Genomic DNA, 20570 nt, shown 5'->3' on the forward strand with positions numbered 1-20570 from the left:
AAAATATAAAAAAAATGGTCTTTTTGAAAAAAAAATTGGGGTACGTGCCCCCTGGCCCCCGGTGTCGTCGGCCCTGAAATTTTCACTTTTTAATTAGGTAATCAAGGCAAAGGTTTTCAAGTTAGAAAATATTTAAAAAAGAAAACTTTAATGACGTGTTTGTTTTAAAAATAAAGTTTTACTATAGTTCCAATGAAATTTTTTATATTTTTTGATGTACCACAAAAGAGTTGAGCTTTATGGGTTCTACAGGGTTAAAAATCCTGCTGAAGGTTAAAATCGGTTTAAAGCTGAAAAATAAATGGATTACATGCAGGGCCGGATAAGAGGTCACACAAGTGACGAGGTTGTGTTGGGATCCTCGCTATAAATGGACCCTTCAGATACCTTTAGAATATTATAAAAGAATAAAAAGACAAATAATTTCTTTAGAATTCAATTATGGAGCTTATTTAATTTAGAATACTTCAATGCTCAAAATAACGAGCAAGATTAAAAAAAAAAAAAAACTTTATATAGAATAACAGCAATACATCAGCATCATGTTAATAAAAGCTTTATTAATCTTTTTGTTCAAAAAATTGAAAAAAACGAATCAAAATGTATGGTCATAAAACTTTTTTTTTAAAAGGTTTGTTTCACAAATATGTCAAGTTTGTCAATTTTGAATTAATCTAGCCAGTCAATCAATACAGCGTATTATTTATATTTTTAATTTAAAATTTTTTTACCTTATTTACTGAAAAAGTTTAATAAGAAAAAAGAAACTTTATTTTTTTCAAAGTGTATTTTATAACATAAGGTATCTTTTATTTTATTGACAAGATGTGGAAACCAACATAACAAGTCTATCTTAATGTAGGAAGAAAAATTTTTCATTTAGCGCCCTTTGGATATCTGCCGCCCAGGACAAACTATCCCTTTCGTCCCCCGACCCCCTTCCTTTCGGCGGCCATGCAAAAGTGGCAGTAAAAACGAAACTTAGCTGCAAAAAACATAAATTAAAGTGAAAAACTCAAAGGTTCTTCGAATAAATACTTAAAAATAGGCAATACTGACAAAGAACCAGGTGAAAAAAACGAAAAAGATCCAGAAGAAAATACTGAAAAAGATGAAAAAGAAAACAAAAACAACAACTAAGATAAAAAAAGAAAAGAAAAAGAAAATTTTGATAAATAAAATAAAATTAATGACAAAGATGTAGAAGAAAATCCTGCGAAAGATAATAAACAAGATACCCAATTATAGAGTCAAAAACTAAACATTACAGTAAAAACAACTCAACCCTATACGACTACGAGTAAAGAAAATGTTATAATGAAGAACCAAATATAACAGTTGATCCTGCATCTTAGCCCGAGAGAATTAGTCAACTGATAAGAGACAATTTAGTTAAAAAAGAACCACAAAAAATTCGTTCAGATGAAAGATCATTTTCTAGATTAAAATCTATAAAAAATTATCTTACAAAAAAGACTTTAACAGCAGGTATCAACGAAAAAATTTCTTTTGCTGATACCTTGGTTACCTTTGGTTACCAACTAAAGTTAGTAAAAGTTATGAAAAAAGGTTTGTTGACAAAAAATATGAAGAAAACAATTTTAGACTTTTTATTACGCAATCTTTATAAACGTTTTTCTAGCGTTTTATTTTTTAAATACTTTGCAACACATAAAACACGTTTTCTTAACTTCTAATAAAGATTTTGATTTAAAATTTTCAGCAAATGTTCCTTGTTGGGTTTGTCTGGGGTTTGTACCAAAATGAAAGCTCAATTTCTATTTTAAGTATATTTTTCTTATTTTTGGGTACTTCATTTTACTACTTTTTGAAAAAAATTGAATAACTTAAAAAATAACTATCCGTTTTCACATACGTGGTAGAGACTCCAGTTAATAGTACTCTAAATATACACTGAATATTTGGACTCTCTAGCATTTGTAAAACTTTTACAATCGTGTTTGAAAACTTTCCAAAATGGCAGATTAAATGCGTAACTAGTCCTTAATTACTTTTAAAATTATAATTGCAATTAATGTTCCATAGCAAAAATTTAAGCAACTTTATTTTAAGGGGATCTGCTACCTTAAAACATTAAAAATGTTAAAAAATGTTTTTTTTATTTAATAGACTAATTGCATATATATTTAATAATAAACACAATTTTACCCTCGTACATTAACATTCTTCACCCTCCCCCATTTTTTTAAAATTATCATTGAAGGGGCCAGCAAACTAAACTCACATCTCGCCTACTGTATCCAGCACTGATAACATGGACCACAGACTCTACTATACGTTACCACCAAAAAATATTTCTTAACACCTTAATTCAATTTCATCAAATGTCCAGTTTTGAAGCAATTTGCCTCACTGAGCGGTGTATAAAAAGGTGTTTTACCACTGTTTGATAAAACACGTTTTTATACATAGGTACTTTTTATATATAGGTGTTTATTACTGTGTTAATACCCAGTTTATAAAACTTTGCTAAGATTTAGATATTATATTTTGAAATATTTTTTGTTAGCTTTTTCCCCATTATGAATCTTTGATGAATTTCAAATATATATTTTTAAATGAAAATAATTATACCAATTTGTTAATATAAATTTTAATTAAAACATTTTCATTTTATATAATATCTGACGGTTTTATTTTTTACTAGGTGTACCACCATGAATTGCTTGATTTCAAAGTCTTTCTAATGTGACATTATATACACACCGGTATTAGCAGAAATATTATCAATTACAGTTGTTTCCAAACTTCTAACGTTGTTGTGTGCTATTTGTTCATTATTTTTCTTGCTATTGTAGTTCCATTTCCGTTTTAAATTTCAGCATGTCAAATATATGGGAAACAGTGGGAAACAGTATTCACTGGACTAAATGCAAACGATGAGTACCAGCTTCTAGCAAACGTGTATAACGAAGCCACTAACCTACACATTCCGTCAACTACCACTCCCTTTACAGAAAAACAGGAGCAATGGGTAACACCAGAACTTATTGAGGCGGTCAAAGCTAAACGCACCTCTTGGGCCAAATACATTAATGCAGGTCGAGATACGCACAAATTTCTCAAAATATCGCATCGCACTGCCTGCAAAAAAGTTAAAAAAATGGTCAAAGCTGGCAGGCAGAAGTACGAAGAGCTACTCGTCAGGGATTCCGAAAGCAACCCTAAACGCTTACATGCATATGTAAGAAGCAAGCAAAGCGTCAGTAACAACATTACATCGCTTGAAACAATTAATAGCAACATCACAACCGATACCGACGATATATGCGCATCGTTAAATAACTATTTTCAATCAGTCTTTGTTTTAGAGCCCGAAGGTTCAATGCCAGGCTTGGAAAGTCGTACTGAAGCAGTTTGTGTCATCGATCCAGCAAGTTTCTCTATCGATATGGTACAAAAATGCCTAAACAACCTTGATGAAAGAAAATCAACCGGCTACGACGGATTACATCCAAGGGTCCTTAGTAAATGTTCAGCTACCTTTGCCAAGCCTCTTTCGCTTATCTATAAGTGCTCGTTTGCAACTGGTGTAGTTCCTGAATTATGGAAAAAATCGAATGTAACACCTATTTTCAAGAAGGGGAGTAGGCTTAAAGCATCCAACTACCGGCCAGTCTCGCTCACTTCCATACCTTGCAAAATTATGGAAAGTATTTTACAAAAAAGAATAATGGAACACTGCGTTGCTAATGGTCTAATTTCTCCAAATCAGCATGGCTTTGTTCATCGTAAGGGATGTGTATCTAATCTTTTAGAATCTCGGGATATCATGACGGAAGCAACTCACTGCAGACATGCAGTAGACGTCATTTACACAGACTTTGCAAAGGCGTTTGACAAAGTACCACATAAACGCCTTCTTCATAAGCTGAGAGCGTACGGTATTCAAGGCGCTCTTCTTGACTGGATCGCAGCTTGGCTAAGCAATCGATGTCAACGAGTGGTTATAAACAGCATTACTTCTGAATGGAAAGCAGTCACTAGTGGAGTGCCTCAAGGCTCGGTCTTGGGCCCATTGCTATTCGTAATCTTTGTAAACGACCTTCCGGACAGTATTACTCATCATATAAAACTGTTAGCCGACGACAGCAAAATAATAGGGATAATTAAAAAGGAGTCGGACAACATCACTCTCCAAGATGACGTTGACAGAGCAGTGAAATGGTCACATATTTGGCTCTTGCATTTCAACGTTGAGAAATGCAAAGTAATGCATGTTGGGCGCGGATGTAACAAGTCAACGTACAAATACTCAATGTCAAACGTCGACGGCACCCGTCGTCCTCTAGAAGAAACCGAAGTCGAAAGAGACCTTGGTGTGATGGTCTCGAATGACCTTAACGTTAGACCGCAAATAGAGTCAGCCGCATCAGTAGCGAATAGAGTGCTAGGGCGATTCAAAAAAACATTTCGCAGTCGCAGTTTTTATTTATGGCGCACTCTGTATCTCACTTACATTCGCCCCCATCTTGAGTTTGCTGTACAAGCCTGGTCACCGCATTTAAAATCAGACATTGCCATTCTCGAGCAAGTCCAACATCAAGCAACAAAAACAATATCGATTATTAAACACATGACCTATCAAGATCGACTCCAACGGCTCGGTTTAACAACTCTTGAAGAACGCCGCAAAAGAGCAGATCTTATCGAGCAATTCAAAATCACTCGTAAACTCGAGCTTGTTAGTTTTGTTGTCCCGCAAAAAATTTCAAAAAGTAAAGATAAGTATATTCTAAGAGGCCATAACCATAAACTAGAACGTCAGATGGTAAAAAACTGCGAGGAGCGGTATAACTTTTTTTCAAATAGAATTGTCGCCCCATGGAATGCGCTTTCGCAAGAAGCAGTGAACGCTCAATCCATCAACGCTTTCAAAAACAACATAAGAAAGTAACTTTATAGATACAATTGCTGCTTTGTCTGTAGCTTCTGTATCTCCATGTTCGTCAGCATAGGGGGGCCTGGTGTAGCACCTCTTCATCAAATTATAAATAGATTATTGTATTTGTATTTGATCACTGAATAATAATAATAATAATAATAATAATAATAATAATAATAATAATATCTAAGAAAAAGCTTTAAAAGTAGAATGATGTCTATCGTTTTTTTACAAACTTATTTATACATTAAACTAATTTGTAAAATTAAAATTTGTGTCTATTATATAAATATATATTTTTAGGTGCCCTAAGAAGTCCTTACGGTCTTATCACAAGGCACCGCGGACGAGCATTTAATAGGAAGTTCACGCCTCCTTCCTAACCGATATTGCAAAACTTGCCAGAAGTGGGGTTTGAACCACCGATCTTACGTTTGCGCTACGGCTGCTCTATATATAAACATAATATAAATTTTGTGTTTAAAATAATTGCTCATATTTATTTTTAACCCCTTCCCTAACAAAGGTGGTAGAAGGGATTGAATGTAACCCATTCTTAAGCCCTCTAAAGGTATACCTTAACTTTTCTATTTTCTTGACCATAAATGTATAGAAATTTTACGAGGTTTTTTTAACAAATTGATTTATAAAAAAATTAGATGCTTAAAACGCCATAAGATTTTGTAGAATTGATAGGTTTTGATAGCTTTTTAAGCATTTGAATAAACTGTATTGAAGCCTTTCCAATTGTATACAAAACTTTAGTGCCTAGTATAACCTAGCATTTATGCAATTCAAAAGTTTTTCAAATACCTGCTGTTTTACATATTAAAATGAGTGCATGACTTCTTCTGAAGTTGTCTGGGTGGTACAGATAAGCTTTTTCAATTAATTTTAAAATTTATCTTTGTCAACCTAATGTCTCTTAGGTTGAATCATGCTTAAATGTACTTTTTTATATTGAGAGATTTCGGTCCTTATCGATTTTGTTTTTGACTAATAGTTTTAATTAGTATTTCATCTTAATTAATATCTTTTGCATTAAAAGAACTACACTAACAATTTTTTTCTATTTTGTAACTTTTTATTTATTCAAAAGAAATGTTATAACGTATAAATTTTATAGCAAGATATGTTGTGAAAATTTATTGTTACATATTTATTTTTTACTTTTTTTTCCTACGAATTTGTTATTTCGCTTCTTTTTACGAATTATTTCATTATTTTAAATCAAATTTTGATATTGTTTGCTATATTTAAAAATGTATTAATTACAATAAAATTGCTAAAAATTTTTGAAAATTTTTCAGTCCAATTAATCAATTTTTCTTCATTTTCTCTACTTTTATTCCCTGATTTATCTTTTCAAAAAAACTTATTTTATGTATATTGGTAACAAATATTTTATGTATATTGGTAACAATTAAATATGCTGTACGTATTTATTTATCTTTTACTGAATCAACCTCGGGCTTTGGGATAAGGCATTACGTTTTCTTCTTGCTCCGGCCATCTGTATTTATACTAAAATAATAATATTTATATCGAAATATAAATATTTATATAATTATTCGGCACAAGATAAAAGCAATAAAAAATAAAAGGGTTAAATTTGCCGATATATTTTTAAATAAAGTTTTCGTTGGGAGGTTATACACCTCCTCTGGTCCCCTAGGAACGGTCCTGATTTTCATACTATCACTACAATCATTTTATGATAATATCATTCTATCATATTGCCTCGCCATATTAGCATACAATTACTCTACAATATATTATTGTATTTGGTTTCATTAGAAAGTAAGGCAAATATTTTATCACAAGTTCGCATATTAATCCTGACTAAAATATAATCATATGAGGTTTACAAATCACAAATCAACTATACAGCAATATTACAATTAATTTCTTGTAATCTTAAAATGAACTACAAAAGTTTATAAATACAAAATTAAAAAAAAAAAAAAAAAAAAAAAAATTTTCTTTATTAAACTCTAAAAAATTCTATAAATTAATAACTACAAAATTTATACATAAAAATATTTATAAATACCTAATAATTTTTTTTAATACTCATTAGTATTCTAAATGATTTTCTGAAAAGATCAAACTCTTGTTGCATCCATGCTTCCTCTGCATTGCAACCATCTGTCTTTCAATACTTAATACAACAAACTATTTTTTTGGTTCAAAAACAAACTGTTCAATAGATAAAATGTTTTTGCCACAAGTTGGACATCTATAAGATTTATCTGCTAAAATATTTCCTTTTATGCAGTACCAACAAAACAAATGGTCACAATTACTTACTTGAGGATTAGTAGGTTTTTCACCACAAATATTACAATTTAGCTCTAAATTATCTGTTAATGAATTTACAAAACCAAGATATTTGATAATCAACATAAAAAAATTATAAAGTTTTGGAAAATTGATGAAAGGTAGCACACAGAAAACTGTTTCAGTAATTTTGGACCAAAGCAATTCTTTTCGCATATAAGTGTAATCTATATATCGTGGAGATGGTTTATCCAGCCGGATCGTCTTCCAGTTGAAAAATCTATCAAATAAGTTAAGATACTCACCATTTTTAATGAATAACACATAATTAACAAACTCAGCAAGTTGGAAGAGTGTTCCAAGTTTTGAAACAAAAAGTGTAATATGAGGATTTTTAAATAATTTTTCAAAAACATGAAGAATATCAAATTGTCTGTTAACAATCCAGTATCTGGTTGAATTAAGAAAAAAGTAAATCAATTTTTGCCTCTCTGATATACCATTAGGTGAGATGTACTTCATTTTGAAATATAACTGTCCAACAGTAGAATCTGATTTTTGCAGCGAATATTTCCATATAATGAACTGTAATAAAACATCTATCTCTTGTTCATAATGGAGCAACCTAGTAAATGGTTTATTTAAAAGAGATCCTTTTATTTCACGTTTGATAATACGAAAAGCTTGATTAGTTAAATAATCTGCATCTAGCTGTGTAACACGCAATGCTTTATACCCAGTATTATTCATATCTGAAAATGTATAAAGTGAATAACTTTTATTATTACATAATTTAAATTTTTTATTTATTATTTATTTACCATTTTACACTTTTTGTTTCGATGGGTTTCCATGTTTTTTTTGTTTTTGTTTTTTTTGTATATAATATCATATATATCAAGGCAAGTATCTTTTAAATTTGTAAAAAGATAGGAAAAAGTCTTTACTAGTTGGGAAGTTAACTTACCTTTTTACCTTTTTTAATTGTGGGTAAAGTTTTTTTTTTTTAAATTCTGATCCACTCAAAAAAAAGAATAGAGTTATAGAGCAAGGAAACCGCTGACAAAAGACTTGAAAAGTTGCAGATTGTATGAGTCAGGAAAACATGAAGATTAAAGAGATTTCAAAAAGGTTCAAGTGTGGAGAAAAAAACTATACAAATCAAAGTTTTTATAGCATGCAGAGACAGATATAGTAAACAAAGGAGGCATAGAATGATGAGTCAAGTGAGAATGAGTTTTAGTTTATGGAACTGAAGATAATAACTTTTTTGAGCAGCGACCATGATAGTATTTGTAGAAAAAAGAAAGAGATGCCTTGAGGTACCCCAGAAGTTACTGGAAATAAAGAAGAGTGTTGGCCTTTAAGGATAACTTTAATAAAGTGGTTAGAAAGAAACTATTTGACAATATAAAATTTTCCCAGATACACCATATGAAGTAAGCTTGTGGAGAAGACCAGCATGCCAAACTTCGTCAAAAACTTTAGATATGTCATGAAGATTAGAAAGTTAGGAATAAGTTAGGAAGATAAATGTATATAAACATCTCTCTCTCTCTTTATATATATATATATATATATAAATATATATATATATATATATATATATATATATATATATATATATATATAAATATATATATATATATATATATATATATATATATATATATATATATATATATATATATATATATATATATATATATATAATTTAATTTGCAGTAATGCTGTAGTGGTAGATTGCAAGTTACATAAACAACGCAGGAGCACGAAGATTGAACCCTACCAGATCCTGGTAAAATATAACTGCTAGTACCTTGCTTAACTTATTTCTTTGCACAATGACCTTTTTCATCAGTAACTATGTTTTAATGTTATTAGTTAAAAAAATGCAGGAACAGTAAATAAAAACAAAATGGATAAAAAAAAGTAATATGTATGTATATTATTGGTTTATTAAAAACAATTTTAAATAAATCAAATTATAAAAAAAAAACAGTATTGATTAAAATCTAACAAACAAAAAAAAAAGCACCAAAAAAGAATATCACTACCAGCCAATGTTGCATATGTCAGTATTGTCTGAGGGCAGTACTTTTAGTTAAACATATTGGCATTGTCAAAAAAACATTCAGTATTGCTTTATGAATTATAACTAAATTTTAACATCATTAAAACATTTATGATTAGATTAATTTAATGCAATAATTGTATTGCCCTTATGATTTTACTGTTCTAACTTTTGTAAATATATTCATATTGATATAATATACATAGTACGCAAATAATATGATATGAATAGATACAATGAAATTATATATATATATATATATATATATATATATATATATATATATATATATATATATATATATATATATTATATATATATATATATATATATATATATATATATATATATATATATATATATATATATATATATATATATAGTATATATATATATAGTATATATATGTGTGTGTGTGTGTGTGTGTGTGTGTGTGTGTGTGTGTGTGTGTGTGTGTGTGTGTGTGTGTGTGTGTGTGTGTGTGTGTGAGTGTGTTACACCCACACATATACACACATATATTTAAAAAAATACACTCATATTTAAGTTTTATAATGTATCACAGACAACAAAATGCACAAATGTTATATACTGTCATAAACTTTTATTAAATAAAATTCTGTCATTAATAGTTTTTTTAAAAAAGTAAATGCCCTTTGATTAAAAACTTGTATTTTATATTAATTAATAAAACTTTGTAGGTATTATATTACTCTTACTTAGTTTAAAAAAAACAATTAACAATTTAATTTTTATGACAAAATTGTGTTAATTTGCCTGTGGAATATTATTATAAGGTAAATAGTATATAAGGTATTGTATTATAATGCAAATTATAAAGGTTCAATAAGTTATTTTAACGTAAATAACATTATTATAACAATCCTGTTAACATTCAATTTTGAAAATTTATTATTTACATTTTTCTAGTAACAACTCATTTGAAAATAGAAGTTTAAAACAATAAATGACGGAAAAAAGTTTACCTAAACTATTAATTAATATTAAATATTATTAACCTATTAAAATTGTATACTCAACAACTTTGATTAATTAGGGTTGACAATTATTTGTCAATCCTAATTAACCCTAATTAGCTGACGACTAGTTGTCAACCCTGATCAACACCTGACAATTTGTTTTGGAGCTATTTTTCCAATTCTGCAGATATTTACAAAAAATGAAAACTGTGCAAATGCGACAATATGTAGAAATCCAACATTAGTTTTATAAACTTTTTGAGTATTAGCGACGTTTACACTATTATTTTATTAACAAAGTTTCATTAAAATAAAAAGTTGTTTTTACTGAAGTTTTGCGGTTCGACAGCGTTCTTTTTAAAAAAGCTTAAGAGATAAATAATTATTATACGATTTTAACATTTACAACAACAGTAAATTCAATAAAAAAAGTCACTAAAACAAACTTAATGTATTTGAATAATATTTAAAAGCTGAGCAGTAAAACATAAGAATATAGCAAACTAAAACTACGCAAAAAAAAAAAAAAAGGATCTTTTTAAGTCTCTGGGACTGAGTACTTTAGCTCTACCGCCGAGACACAGGAATCCTAACTTATAAATAAAGTTGGTCTGTTTTCTCAAACCCGTTAACATTTTAAGGCTTAACAAATTTTGCTGTAGTTTATATACCTACAGTAATATCTTTTGAGCTTTGAAATGTCAACGGGTAATCTTCTCTACTACTTCTACATCAAATAGAAGTACAAAACTTTATTCGAAAGCTATATGTACAGCCAAACCAACCAATAACCAGGAGAGGATCCTGGTTTTTCGTTGATATTGAGGCAGGGAAAAGGAATGGGGTTACAAAAAATTTTTATGCTAGTGTCGCGCGAGGTGACACTTGCAGAAAGTTTTTTATACCCCTATCCTGGCACCATCCAGCGGAAATTTTTTCACATCCTACCCTGACACCATCCCACAAAAATATTTTTACACTCCACCCTGATGCCAACCTGTAGAAAAATTTTTATATGTTAAAAAACTTTTCACGTTTATATTTTTTACAGGTACTAAAATTTTCCACGATCCACATTATTGTAGGTCGACAGATTTTTTTTAAAAGATGGAACAGGGGTAACGGAAAAATAAGACGCCTTTTTTTTTAGCCAGATTTTTACTCATGATTAGCGCCCTTTAATCACGAGTGAAAATTTTTTGCACACCACTGTTTTTATTTTTTCATATGCACTTAAATTAATTTTTTTCCCTAAAATTTTTTTGCGCAAATAGTATAACATTCAATCAAAGGCTGGCACAAAACCAGTTATACCTGGAGAGATAAAACACTCAATTGACTGACGCATAACAGATAATAAAATTGAAATGAGCCCTATAGAAATAGCTACCAAGTAGCTTAACAAGCTTACGTGAAAAAGTAATTACTATAGCTGAATGGGGTGAAAAGGTTATAGCTTTAACTCAACCATCAACTTCACAACCAAAAGATAGCAAAAAAACTGCTTAATCATATAAAAGGTCCAAGGTTTTATTTACCAACATAAAATTTTTTTTATAAAAGGTCAAACCAACATAAAATTTTTCTTTAAACTAGCATCTGCACAACCGTCAACTTTACAATACGCGCAAATGAAATTAAAAAAATTACATACCCCTGTAAAAGCTCAAACCAGCATAGAAAAATTTCTTTAAACCAACATTTGCACAGCCACTAAAGCTAAAACTTCCACCAAAGCTTTTATTAAAATCAAGTCTTAGCTTCTTAGCTAAATTATTGCTTCTTAGCTAAATAATTAAAAGTCTTAAAATTGTCTTTATTCCCGAGTTACAAAAATTATTTTTGGGTGGTAAGATTAACTAATGCCTATACCTGAACCATAGTCAACCTGCACCTAAAACCAAAACAAGCCTGCACCTAAACTATTAAGAGAGAAGTTACAAATGAACAGATTTACAAAGTTTTTAGATACAATGGTATGATGAAACCGGAAGTATAATGTTTAAAAGAAAACGAGCTACCATTCTTTAAAATCAACTGACAAATTGCAAATCGAAACTTCTACAAGAGACTTAAATCAGATACTTAGTATTTATAAATGAAGTATTACCAACAGTTAGTGAAATAACAAAAAATAAGAGTAAAATACACGGACAGAAAGTTTAACTGATTCTTGTATCTGAAATGGAAAAAGACACTATGTGAAATGGAAAAAGACACTGAAACTGAAAATGTTTATAATGAGGGTGAATCTAATATAACTATAAAACAAACTGTTTACCTAACATCTGATACAACACCGATTAGTAATATAAATGATAATAAAAAAGCTTAAAAATGCTCCAACAAAAATTGTTGAACTGATTAAAGATTTTTTAATGGAGGTATGGTGGATAAGTATAAGCTAAAAACTTATATAAAGGATCTGTGCTTTGACGCAACTGCAACTAATACAGGAAATTATTCCGGCACAAACAGTTATATGTAACTTTGAATTGAAACTTTTGGAAGCGTGCTCACAAACAACAAAAGGAAAAACATAACGTCAATATTTTCACAAACGCATTTCTCAAAATATAAGCCAGTATTTAAGTTATTTATATATTATATTTGTATAAGTATATATATATACTTACACTTCTGCATATTATATTAGTATAAGCCTATTATATATTTATTAAGTATATAATCAAGTATATAAAAAACTATTCACTGAATAATAATTAAATCGCGCATTCAGTTTAAATTAGAAAGCAGTTTTCTGTTTTGTACAAACAATGAATGGAAAGTTATGAAGCCATTATTGCTAACAGATAGAATAGAATTTTTACTATTTTCAAAACGTCCCAATGAAAATAAAAAAATTCAATTAAAAAACTAAAACATGATTGTAACTATGATGGTGTTTGAGCCACTACATATTATTAAAGTGGTTGGGAGGTAAAAAAGCTACTTTCCTAACTTTGACATTGTAATTATTTTTAGTTTGTCAAAACAGTAAGTTACATTAAGAGAAATAGTTTGCATAAAAAAAAACATTTTATTATTCATACAGAAAATCCATAATGGCGAAAAATGTGATAATTTTGACCATTAAAAATAATGTTTTTGAATGATAATAACTTAATAACACAAAAGTAAAATTGAAAGTCCTTTTGCACATATGTATTACGTTATATTGTACTCCGGGTGGCCAATAGGATTTTCATAAATGACTTTTGCTCTAAGAGCTATTAATTTTTTTGCGAAAATACCTTGTTTTTTCCTACAAATGTTAATTTAAATTTGAAACTAAACTAGATTTTCTTAAGAAACTTGGTGTTTTATGTAAAATCTATAGGCCATCCTGAGTAATAAATCAACATAAACACTACTTCAAAATTTCAAATGTCAAGTAAAGTCCTTAATTCTATCTCGAGTTATCATGTTTTAAGTCATTGCAAGTATGCAAAAAATTGAAAACAGAAAAAAATGAAAAACAAAAAATTCTTTTTTTCTGGCTCGCAATCCGTTTTTACGTCCTTGCATCTGTAAACTTCTTTTTCATTTGCTTAACGCATGAGTCATCTAAATTTATTGCCACAGCTTTTAAAATTTCCCCTTCAAACCAAAGTGCTCTAAAACCTTCAATATTTCTTTGCGTCCATCATTAAAGCGAATAACAGCTGAATTTACACCCATTTGTATGGTTTCCTGCCGAAAAATACAATTTTTGGAAACCATGACCAGATGAGTCCATTTAGTGCCTTATTTGCGTTCTGGGTTTTTCCATATAAACATTTATTTATCGAATCCTTATCCAATAAAATTAAATAGATGGGTAGAAGTAGATCTTTATCTAAAGATTGGTTGTATTGGAGGGTTTGTAATCCTTTTGGCCCTCGGACCAGTACTTGCACCAACTGTAGGTATCTCGAGGGCAAAATTTATGACGCTTTAGCGGATTTTCTTTGATCCAAGAGTTCCTTTTTTTTTTACTTCTGGAGGTGTTTTTTATGTCCTTATTTTTATTATTATCTTTTTGAGCTTCCATTGCGTAAACTATTAAAACAACCTAAATTTAAAGAATAAACTTTTGTAAATAAAATGAGTGTCTTAGTGTCTAAATACAGTACAGTCTGCCAATACCTAAATAACAAAATAAAAAATTACTACTGCCCTATTAATTTATCATACATGTTCTATTTTCATTCAATTTTTATCATCATTAAATATATCCCTACCACCTTATATATAGTACAATACATCTTTTTATATGAAAACTATTATAACAGTTTGTTGAAACAAATTTTCATCAAAGGGAATCATTTTATATAGTATTTCACAGTTTCAATTTTTCAATGGTGTACCCCCTTAAAGGGATAAAGTCTTGAGAGCAGCATAACCCCATAACCCCATAAGTATTTTTTGACAGTTTTGACGTAATTATTTATTTCTCACCAGTTCCACTTTTTTTATTTTTTTTGCCACTCTCCGTAATTTGTACTATGCCAACATTATATTTTACCTGTCTTCTTGCAAAAAAAATTAACAAGCTCTGACTAAAGCTTAATTGCCAGTTCAGAGCAGTTGTTACTACATATATTCGGCGAACAAATTCAATGAAAGTTTTAAATTGACCGATAAAGCTCCAAAAAGATAAAAAGCAGTTAAGCCAAGGTTTATCATTGTCTTTACTCAAATTTAACTGACTAAAAATAAACCACGAGTTTCTATCAACCAACTGTGACAAGCTAGGTGGTTTTTCCTGGGTGAAGTCTAGATTTTTCAGAAGGATTGGATTTTCAGACTTCTCATAGTGTGTAGTAACAGGTTGTGAGAAGAGAACTTATGCAACTTTTTCTTTCTCATCATCTTTTAGTTCTTTTTTTGCAAGACATAATGAAATCAATGTTTGATCCAAATACCACGTATGTCTCCATTGATTTAAATATTTCTTCAATTTTCTCTAGTACATCATTAGCTCCTGGATTATAAGATTCTACCCACCTTTTATAATGGACAATCTGCCAGTATGCTTTTAAATCTTAAAAAGGTGCTGAGAAAACTAAAGAGGAACGCACAAACCACACAGTATAAAATATAAAAATAAATTCTGCCATTCTACTGATTTCTTTTTGTGAACAAGCGGTCAATTGGTAGGGTAACTGATTACTTAAAAATTTAAAGATAATATATAGACTTTGCCATAAAAAGTGATCGGGAAACTGATCCCGGAGCATAAACATTAAAGATTACATCTTGACATAAAATGTGAGTGTAAGTTCTTTTAGTTCTTAATACTCATCTATTGAAAATACTAAATTGGCAAATGCATATTTTCAAAATTAAATAGTTTCTTCATTCTGTTTTTCTAGATGCGTTCCTTTTACTGCAAATTTGTCAAACTTTTTGAACTTTGATTTATCCATAGTTTCCTTTGCTGCGTTCCAATTAGCTTTGAAAACTTTGAACACCAGATTTTCAGAAGCCTATATTTTACCAATGTGAAAAATTTTTCCTTAGATGAAATATTTAAGAAACATCTGTAATTGTAACTTCTTTAGCAAATTTTCTTTAGCAAATACTGCTGAAGCACTAGTACCTAATTTAGTTTTGTTCAAATGAATTTAAGCAAAATTAAAATTCAATAAAATTGAAAAAACTATATTTAATGATTATTATAGTTTTTTTAATGTCATGAAGTATGCCGCCGTCATTTCCTCTATCAATCTACGGTTTCTTTATAGCAAAAAAGATGCAGTTCTGAGGACATATTGCTTTTTCCGAGCATGCTAACATCATTTCATTTTGGGAAGCACAACCAATCAAAGTTTTGGTGGGCGTATTTTTGTCTAACAAAGATAAAATTTACATTTAGTAGTTTCAATTTTTCAAACTGAATTTTAATTAATTGGTTAACATATTGAATAATACTTTTTAATCAATTTAATATTATAATCATACCTGCAATATAAATAAAGAATAATCACCTCATTTGTGGCAAACTGTGTTTCAGAGAGTTTCTCTAACACTTTTTTATCTTCAAATAAAAATGTCTTTAAAAGTGGTTATGTGATTTTTGGAAACATCTTTACTTTTTTATAAATCTTCGTTTTATTTTTGCTTTCAAAGTAAAAGTTACAAATTATTACAAAAAAAAAAAATTCTTAGCATAAGTAAAAGTATGGCACGATTTCGTTTTTTAATCTTTTCTTATTTTTTTTAGAATAATTAGTTTGAAAAAATAAAAAAAGATTGTTTTTGTATGTATGTATGTATGTATGTATGTATGTATGTATGTATGTATGTATGTATGTATGTATGTATGTATGTATGTATGTATGTATGTATGTATGTATGTATGTATGTATGTATGTATGTATGTATGTATGTATGTATGTATGTATGTATGTATGTATGTATGTGTGTATGTATGCATGTATGTATATATATATACATATAGGTGTTTGTATATGTGTGTATGTATTCGTGTATACATATGCAGGGCCGATGAAAGCTTTAATGACTCCCGGGGCAAAGCATTTAGTAGACGTTCCTTCAAACATGCATAAATTTAAAAAGAAATTAATTTGCATACGCTTTTAAAATGGTTTGTTTTTTAATGGCGCACACATTTAGTACAATAGGCAGAAAACTCTTTGAATGTATTTGGTTGAGAAGGTTTAAGGAGTTTCTTGGAGTAAAAAACTTCAAAAAGTTGTCTTCTTTGGCATCATTAGTGTTGACTTATATATTCACAAGCTTTTATCTCTGAAGAATCTAGTTCCTAATCAGGTGAATGAGAGTCTTATAGAAACAGTTTTTACATGTCAAATTGATCGAATTTTTGAAATAAAAGATATTTACCTTAAGTTGTTGTTCGGAGCTCTCATAACAGAAAGCTTGCATTTGCAGGTTCATTGTGAAATTGTTTTGCTCTTTTTTTTGTTTTGTCAAAAATTCATTTTCAAAGCCAAGAAGACAACAGCTTTTGCTTCAGCCAATATATTGATCCATGATAAGTGGCTACGGTCAAAATCACTAAATAGCTATTGAAAGAGAACAACCACCAATAGCTAGCAAAGTTGATTGAAACAAACAACTTAATTTGTCGACAACTTGGAGAGTGTTGTACCAAAAAGTTGGAAGTACAGTAATTTCAAACGATTTTAAAAACTTTATCAAAAACTTAGCATGATTTAGCATATCAGCGGTAAGATCATGTTCCTCTAAAGCCTTGATCCCAGCGTTGGATTAAACTGCATGTACTCCAGACTCCAAACAAAGCTATGGGTGTAACAAAAAATATATAGATCGAATAGATTCTTCTGTACATTTAGCTCACCCCCGATATAAATTCCAGCCATATTTGAGTCGTTTTTGTAACCTTGGTTTAGTAACTAAAATAAAAGAAAAATTCTTCTTAGAAAATGCTGCAATGAAAATTATTTCAAATTGGCTTGTAGATAAAGGTTCTTTTAATTTCGTTGCGGGAAGGTAAGTTGTCAAGTACAGCCTGCCAATACCTAAAAAACAAAAATAAAAAATTACTACTGCCCTATCAATTTATCATACATGTTCTATTTTCATTCAATTTATAAATTCATAAATATACACACACTGTAATTTGCACAGCTTGTTGAACGGCCAAGCTTTAGATATGTTGTGAGTTAAATAGCAAACCCTAACTTAATCTTAGGCCAATAAAATAATTTAATCTTAAACCAATATAATAACTTAACCTTATACTAATAGAACTACTATATAAATCTACACCTTAATTAATTCAAAAAAATAAATAAATAAAAAGCATATTTTTAGAAAAAGTATTTTTATAACAGGTAATATTTATCAAAACTAATAGAAATAAATTATTTTCATGCTTCAAATATGTTATACTTTTTATGAAAGTTATATGAAAATATCTTTAAATAAATAAAATCAAAATCTAAAAAAATATATTAATTAATTTGAATACTTATCATTTCTGAAATCGAGATGTAATCAAAATGCAAAAGGATTTTAGAAATAAAATGAAACCAAAAAAGTTGTTGCTTGTTCTTCTTAATATTTGCCAGCACAAATTTTTTTAATAAAAAGCCATAAAACTAAGCTGCTTTGCAAGTCATTACATCTGTGAAACCTATTTTAAAATTCACAATACTTAATTGAATCATGGCTTTCCTAAGATAACCTTAAGCCAAACATCAAGATTTATAATAATCTGACACCTTGTATCAGATTATTATAACCTGATGCAAGGTATATCTGATACCTTGTATCAGATGCTTATCAACTCTGAAAAACAAACTAAAAAGTGCTTATGTTTTTGAACATGAAAAATGTAAATGGATATCATTGAATATAAATGAGAAACACAGTTTTCAAGATATACACCAACATATGTTTGAAAAATTATTAATAGAAAACTTTTAAATGTAATAAAAAATTTTGTTAACACTTCAGTTCATTACTAATATAATGTAACATATTCAAAAATAGTCATTTAAATATACTAATTAAAGTTCTTAAAATACTTTTTGTAGCTGTTAACACTTTTTATTCACAGTAGTACCGTACAGTACCGTACAGTAGTAGTTCAGTAGTTTCACAATCTTTACACTTTTGGAAGTCTTTCAATAATTAAACTGTTGTAATTAATAACAAAACTCAATAATAAAAATGTTTATCAATTTAATAATAATTTAATAAGTTAATAATATGTATCCAAGTAAAATATTTATCCTTCATAAAAATATTTAATGAAGTTACAATATATATATATTGTAACTTCATTAAATATTATATTATGTATACTTATACAAAAAAAAAAAAAAATGACTTAAACTATTTTATACTCATTTTCTTATAATAATTTGCGATAGATTATTAAATAATTTTATGCATTATATTAAGTAATTTTTTTAAATATATTATAGTAAAATTTGTTATAACTTATACAGTGTATAAGTTATAACAAATTTTACTATAATATATTAATAAAAAGGGGTGGCCACATTAAGGCCTGCGGGCTAACTCCGGCCCTCAGCAACCTTTTATCCGGCCTGTCAGTTAATTGTAAAGATAATAAAAAAAAACTATAAACATATATAATATTAATAAATAATATAATATTTAAGTTTATAAATTAATAAATTTTAAAATATTTTTTGTAAAAAAACAATCGCTTTAAATAATTAAAAATATATTAAAAAATCCTGCCGGCAATTAATCGCAGGATTAATTTCCGGCACTGCCGGCAATTACCATTTGCGTTTTTTAATTGTAAATGGCATCTTCAAAGTTAAGACAACGAAAAATCGAAAAGGAATGTTGTTTATTTAATGATGAATGGCAAACTAAATACTTTTTTGTTGAATGTAATTCAGTGCTAGTATGTTTAATATGTAATGAATCGGTTTCAGTGTGCAAAGAATATAATTTACGGAGGCACTATGACACAAAACATTCAAAAAATTATAATCAGTTTGTCAACGAGGTGCGGAAAGAAAAATCAATTAAATTGAAAAATAAGTTATTTGAACAACAAGATTTGTTAAAAAGGGGCAACACTGAAACAGAAAATGCTGCTATTGCAAGTTATGAAGTGAGTCTTCTTTTAGCTAAAAATTGTAAACCTTTCAGTGATGGGGAAATTATTAAGGAATCTCTTGAAATTGTGTTTAAAAACACTTGTCCTGAAAAATTGAAAATTTTAAATAATATCTCCCTCTCAAGACAAACAATTACACGAAGAACATGTGATATTGCTGATGATCTGAGTTTGTCATTGACTGAAAAAATAAAAGCATTTCAGTATTATTTAATAGCTATTGATGAATCAACTGATATATCACAAACTGCTCAATTAGCTATTTTTATTCGTGGTATTGATAATGATTTTTTTGTTACTGAAGAGCTACTTGACATCTATCCTATGCAAGGCAGAACAACAGGAGAAGACATTTTTCTTGCCATGAAGAAAGTTTTTAAAAAGTTCAACTTGACTTACAACAGATTAATTTCAATTACATCAGATGGTGGCAGCTCAATGATTAGAAAAAAAATGGGTGTTGTTTCCAGACTGGAAAATGAAATGGTAGAAAACAACTTGTCATTAATTAAGCTGCATTGTATTATTCATCAGCAAAATTTAACAGCAAAGACTATGGATGTGGAAAATGTAAAATCTGTAGTAGTTAAAGCAATAAACAGCATTAAGTCCAGTGCATTACGAAGTATGCAATTTTAGGCTTTTCTTGCTGAAAATGACTCTGAATATGGTGGTCTGCTTTATTATACTGAGGTGAGATGGCTTTCTAGAGGCAATATGCTGAAAAGAACTTAT

At 28.9% G+C, this 20570-nt stretch overlaps 2 protein-coding genes across 2 annotated transcripts; one reads left to right on the plus strand and one right to left on the minus strand.

Moving 5' to 3' along the window:
• Nucleotides 1-6801: 6801 nt before the first annotated feature.
• On the minus strand, nucleotides 6802-7948 carry LOC105844241 (peroxisome biogenesis factor 2). The gene has a single exon (XM_065787397.1). The coding sequence runs from the start codon at nucleotides 7934-7936 to the stop codon at nucleotides 7082-7084; it is 855 nt and encodes a 284-aa protein (XP_065643469.1). The 5' UTR covers nucleotides 7937-7948; the 3' UTR covers nucleotides 6802-7081.
• An 11563-nt stretch (nucleotides 7949-19511) lies between these two features.
• On the plus strand, nucleotides 19512-20474 carry LOC136074099 (general transcription factor II-I repeat domain-containing protein 2-like). Its single transcript, XM_065786399.1, has one exon. The coding sequence runs from the start codon at nucleotides 19512-19514 to the stop codon at nucleotides 20472-20474; it is 963 nt and encodes a 320-aa protein (XP_065642471.1).
• Nucleotides 20475-20570: the final 96 nt, after the last annotated feature.

The sequence above is a fragment of the Hydra vulgaris genome, chromosome 01 (assembly GCF_038396675.1).
Source record: "Hydra vulgaris chromosome 01, alternate assembly HydraT2T_AEP".
In the NCBI taxonomy this organism is placed as follows: domain Eukaryota; kingdom Metazoa; phylum Cnidaria; class Hydrozoa; order Anthoathecata; family Hydridae; genus Hydra; species Hydra vulgaris.

Bases quoted from the DNA above. Each gene is read 5' to 3' on its own strand.
- LOC105844241 (XM_065787397.1), bottom strand. From the start codon at position 7,936: ATGAATAATACTGGGTATAAAGCATTGCGTGTTACACAGCTAGATGCA.
- LOC136074099 (XM_065786399.1), top strand. From the start codon at position 19,512: ATGGCATCTTCAAAGTTAAGACAACGAAAAATCGAAAAGGAATGTTGT.